Source organism: Priapulus caudatus, unplaced genomic scaffold (assembly GCF_000485595.1).
Source record: "Priapulus caudatus unplaced genomic scaffold, Priapulus_caudatus-5.0.1 Scaffold170, whole genome shotgun sequence".
Classification (NCBI taxonomy): domain Eukaryota; kingdom Metazoa; phylum Priapulida; class Priapulimorpha; order Priapulimorphida; family Priapulidae; genus Priapulus; species Priapulus caudatus.
Genome location: NW_014577231.1, coordinates 120,506 through 124,286, shown reverse-complemented (window position 1 = coordinate 124,286; position 3,781 = coordinate 120,506). Strand labels below are relative to the sequence as shown.

Genomic DNA, 3,781 nt, shown 5'->3' with positions numbered 1-3,781 from the left:
CACAGCTTTATAAATCGCGTCCCGCCCTGCGTATTCTGTCCGTCTCGTGAGTGCTTGCGCGCACAAACTCAATGCTAGAATCATCAATGGGAAGCATTAACACCTTCTGGCACTATGCGGGCGAGGAGGAGGGGGGGGGGAATTCCACGCCATATTACCTGTTTAAGTGAATTAGAACGCATATTTCTTCTGCATATCTTGTGGCTTCTAAAAATCACACACGGAGCGGTGCGTGCCTGCAAACCGCACTACGCCCATGTAGATTTGGCCACAAGCTGCGTTGCTGCCACATATTAATAGGGACTACGGATTGCGAGAGCACGCTAATTCTGTGTGTGGTCTAATAGCTTGACTTTGGCTCATAATTGGCTTTGTTGTCGCCACAATAATGGCTTTATGTCTACGGGAAAAGCTGAAAGGGTATCACTACCGCGCAATATATATATATGCACACACCTGTGAGAGACAGAGCGAGTCAGTCCCGAGCCAATACCGCAAGGGGGTGTGGAGAACTCGGTGGCCTTGCGGGTTGACACAGATAGAACAATGGGATAATATGCGGTTTACAATGAGTTTAAAGTGTCTATGATAGATAGATGGGAGCTATGCTAGAGGCGCGGTTATTGTATCGAAGTATCGAAAGAAAGAGGCAGAAAGAAATCGAAAAAGTACGAAAGGAGAACGGGCGGAGGAGGAAGGGAGAAAGAGAGGAAAGGAGGAAGGTAAAGGAATGAAAGAGGTGTAGAGCGAAAGAAGGCGAAACAGAGAGCGGCAGTGAGTGAGAAAGTGAGCGTACGCGTATGAGCGTAAGAAAGAAGAGTGGTGCGTTGTGAGAAAGAGAGGGTGGGTCGATTATTAACTGCTCATTAAAAGTCACTGCACTTGCGGCCTCTCTCCAAAAACACCTCCCATGCCTTTAACACGACTTTGAAATAAAAACAGTTCACGCAACGCTAAACTCATCGCTTATCAAAAACAATCTAGATTCCCAGCACTCCCCGCCGGACCTCGTACGGCAGGCGCGCGCGAAAGCCGTACACTCGCAAAACTAGATCAGTGGCCGCTAGCGAGGGTAAACGATAGACAAACTATATAGACACCCCCCCGCGCTGGACCCATCGTCTGCTATAGGGCCTACATACGTGTGTGACTTTCGAATGAATTCGACTTTTGTGCGCATCGCGAAGCAAATAACCCAAACATCGCCGCCTTTCTCCAACAACGAACGGAGGATGATTACAGGACTTCTTCACACGCTTAATTGAGAGGATCTCGCTATACATATACTACGGTACTCTCTATATATACTGCGTTCGCTATATACGCGTATAGCACGTGTTGCAAACACCGAAGACTACTGGCTCGACACGATGACGTGGACAGAGACTTCTCGTAGAACAATTCTTCGTGCCAACTTCAACAACCAGGAGTGATTTCGACTAGCATTTTTTCGATTGGCTATCGTCAACGTCTTCACCGACGACGCCTTCCGCGTGCCGATATACACCGTGATTGATTATCGGCTGTATTGAGCAGCGTTGACTCGTGTGCATCGTCACGATGGCTATGCTATCGATGTACTTCAGCAACTATTGCACCAGCGCTAACCAGCAGGTATGTTTAAACGCATAATTATACAATTACCATGCGCGTGCAATTAATTACTAATGCAATCATCGGGTAGTGACACGTATATACATAGTCGGTTCGTATACTATAAATACTGACACGTACGAAATGCGCGTCTTTTCAGTTATGTCGTGGTCCCCCTATCACAGCTAACTCTATCTTAGCTCTAGTAGGCCTACTATAGCCCTTTTTGCCCGCAAAAATGTTTTCCCTGCATGAAATATACATAGAATAGTCTATATAGCCCGGTGGCAACAAGGGGCTACAAGGGCTATAGTACTAGAGCTACAAGGGCTATAGTACTAGAGCTACAAGGGTTATAGTACTAGAGCTACACGGGCTATAGTACTAGAGCTACAAGAGCTTTAGTACTAGAGCTACAGGGGCTATAATACCAGAGCTACAAGGGTCATAGTAGGTCCTACTAGAGCTACAAGGTCTATAGTACTAGGGCTAGCTCTGTACCTATGTAGCCGGTCGTTGCACCATCGGCATGTAGCGGAGGGAATTCGGGGCTGCATATAGGTAAAGTACCGCGCGCCCACGCCTGTATTGGTAGCCTTACCGTAACATGTATTTATTTTACTGATATCACCAGTAAACGCGGTGAAATTTTCCCAACGTTCAAATATCAATCGCCGGTACGTACAATCGCCGTGAACACAGTGCGTACGCGACCTGGATTTTTTTTCTCCCTGCGTCAAGCCGACAATCGTATCATATTTCCTTGTTTGACGATAATGCGACAATGCTATCGGTTATTACCCGCTGCGGAACGTTAAACTATATTGATACTGCGCGCGTGGAGAGAGAGGGCAATGGTCTCTAACCTAGCTGGTCTCTGTGAGTGTGCGTGGATCGGGGGAGGGCGAGGGAGGGAGAGCGAGGGAGAGGGGCGGGGAGAGAAGGATATAATGGTTTCTGACCTGCTAGAGTGAGCGATGAGCGGGAGGTAGAGGAAACTGGGAGAGGGGCAGGTGTGCACGTGTGGAGTTGAAGAGGGAGGGAGACGTGAGGGGTTTAACCTGCTCTATACCCGCGTATACGTGGGCTGGAGCAGTATGGGGAGGGTCGGGGGAGAGAGTCGGTAATGTTTTCTAACCTGCTCTGAACGTATACGTGTCGAGTCGAGGAGGGAGGGAGACGTGGGTAACCTAGCTGCTCTATACCTGTGTATACGTGGGCTGAGGCAGTAAGGGGAGGGTCGGGGGAGAGAGTCGGTAATGGTTTCTAACCAGCTCCACTCGCGTGTGTCGGCACACGTCCGTCGACTCAAGTGTACGCACGTACGTCGCTTAATTAATCAGTCTAATGAGAGCGGACCGCGACAGCACCACTCGCGCAGACGTATTTGCTCCGTAATGACGCCGTCCGTCAAGCCTCACATTAGTTCTCGATTGCCAAAGTTACCCGCGCAAAGCTACACACGGTTGTTAACCGCAGTGTTGCGGGAATTAACCTTAGCCGATGCAGTCTGTACGGAGCGAGAGAGTTCATGCGTTCTCCTGTGTGGGGATTGTTTATTGTTGTGGGTCTTGTGATGTCGTTATTGGCATAATAAATATCTCTCGTATCGATAGACTCACGTGACATTAGCCTAGGTCACATCAAGAGCACATAAACCGTATAGTAGGTTTATGCGCTCTTTGTTACATGAATAAAACATGTTATGCAATTTTTCCGTGATTGCGAGGGAAACATTGAGTATTGTGGACCGGGAAATATCAGTGTTGTCGAGGATAATGTTATAATCTTGGAGGACCACAAAACTCTATGTTGCCTGGACAGCCAGGCAGCGCATGCTCTGTTCATATGACGGAAGTAAATAATACCGTAATACTGAGACCGACTGTGAGGACAATTCTACATAGTACTATGGTTTAGCTACCTATGATTTATTTATCGTAGCAAAACATGAACTCAAACGTTATACATCAAACATTCAATAACTACATTCAATGCTATGCACCAATTACAATGCGGTATTTTTACAGCCATATAACTATAACTATATATATATATATATATATATATATATATATATATATATATATATATAAATATACAACGTATATATATATATACTACACACTAGTACGTACACTACGTTATTAGTATATACGATAGTGTAGTAGTATATATAGTAGTACTA

General features: G+C 46.3%; 1 protein-coding gene across 1 annotated transcript in view; it reads left to right on the top strand.

Moving 5' to 3' along the window:
• The first annotated feature begins 1,045 nt into the window (after positions 1–1,045).
• LOC106806623 (tripartite motif-containing protein 2-like) overlaps positions 1,046–3,781 on the top strand; it is a 59,874-nt gene continuing 57,138 nt past the window's right edge. The window contains exon 1 of the mRNA XM_014808626.1: positions 1,046–1,614. Coding sequence (XP_014664112.1) covers positions 1,561–1,614 — 54 coding nt within the window. The 5' untranslated portion in view covers positions 1,046–1,560. The remainder of the gene's footprint in view (positions 1,615–3,781) is intronic.